The 1,373-nt window shown below is 53.4% G+C and overlaps 1 protein-coding gene across 1 annotated transcript in view; it reads left to right on the forward strand.

Annotated features, from left to right (window-relative positions):
- Positions 1-584: 584 nt before the first annotated feature.
- Positions 585-1,373, forward strand: part of TMEM9 (transmembrane protein 9) — a 3,038-nt gene continuing 2,249 nt past the window's right edge. The window contains exons 1-2 of the mRNA XM_010144244.1: positions 585-680; positions 1,147-1,238. Coding sequence (XP_010142546.1) covers positions 585-680; positions 1,147-1,238 — 188 coding nt within the window. The remainder of the gene's footprint in view (positions 681-1,146; positions 1,239-1,373) is intronic.

The raw sequence follows: 1,373 nt of genomic DNA on the forward strand, positions 1-1,373 counted from the left end.
TTAGACATGGCCACTGTCAGTGAGGCGGATTGTCTGGAAAATGATACCTTTAAAGTGTGTGTGCAGGTGCCCCTCTGAATGGGCGCTGTCAAACGTGCAAAGAACTACATGTACATTGGCCTTTGTGTGGCCCCTGGTGTTCTGCAGCTCATGATGGGTGGACTCTGTGCAGGTGTCCAGGTAAACATGGCATAATAGATCACATTTCCTTCGATTTTATTAAAAATGACAGTTAGGAGTTGTTTGGCTGATCTAAATTGAGATGAGCAGATATAACAATTCCAGGTACATGCTCTGCTGTTGGGTTAAAAATTCACAGTCATGCGTTGGCAGGACTGTGGTGGTTTGGATGTTTGGCTCTGGATGGTAGAAGCTTTTCTTTTACAGGAATGTTTCTTGGGGTCCGTGTAAAGTGTTTCCAGGAGTTTCTGACTGGCATCAGCCTTGATTCAGGGATAAAGTTCTACTTCCTGGGCAAATTAATAGCAAGTGGGGCAAAAAAGCGAGCTCAGACTCCCTAGCTGTGGCTTTGCTCAGCTGAGATCCTCTGTCCTAGATGTGAATTTTTGTCTCCTCAGGCCTCCATGATGTTTGCCCAGTGCCCCCACAAGTGTGTGAGCTCTGTGCTGCTGGTCACGCTGCTGTGCTGCCTCCTTCCTCCTCCAGCACACGCCAGCAAGGTGAGTGCACAGCTTCAGACACATTTGAGCTGCAGTGTAGGGCAATAGGGACAAAAATGGCAGAGAAGCAACTGTGTCTGCAGAAGGGTTGAGGAGTGTGAGAGCAGGTGGGTGTTTATCCCTCAGCAGCTCCTCGAGTCCCCTTGTTCCCCAGCACTGCCAGGTCCCCACTGACCCCTGTCCTTCAGCAGCACTTCCACACGACTGGGAAACCTCTCCAGGGATGGGGACTCCCCCACTGCCCTAGCAGTCTGGGACAGGCCGGGACAACCCCAACAGGACAGAAATGGCTCCTCAGGGACAACCTCAACCTCCCCTGGCCCAACCTGAAAGAAGCCGCTCAGGCAGAAGAGACGTGGTGTGCTGTGCCCCATCTCTTGTAGGGTGTGTTTCGCCTGGGTGGGGAGGGCAGCAGAGCTGTTCACCCACCGTCGCTCACTAACGCTGTCGCCCCTTCCTCCCACAGAGCTCTGAGGACATCCGCTGCAAGTGCATCTGCCCCCCATACCGCAACATCAGCGGGCACATCTACAACAAGAATGTGTCGCAGAAGGACTGGTGAGTGCTGGGTTGGAGCCTGAGGGGTGGGTCTGAGAGAGCCAACGCACTGGATTTCCTGGCTGGGGCATTGGCAGAGGAAGGCGGTTTGGCAGGGTAAGTACCACACACCCAAGCCGGGGGGCCTTTTTTACA

The sequence above is a fragment of the Buceros rhinoceros genome, unplaced genomic scaffold, assembly GCF_000710305.1.
Source record: "Buceros rhinoceros silvestris isolate BGI_N320 unplaced genomic scaffold, ASM71030v1 scaffold33529, whole genome shotgun sequence".
Taxonomy (NCBI): domain Eukaryota; kingdom Metazoa; phylum Chordata; class Aves; order Bucerotiformes; family Bucerotidae; genus Buceros; species Buceros rhinoceros.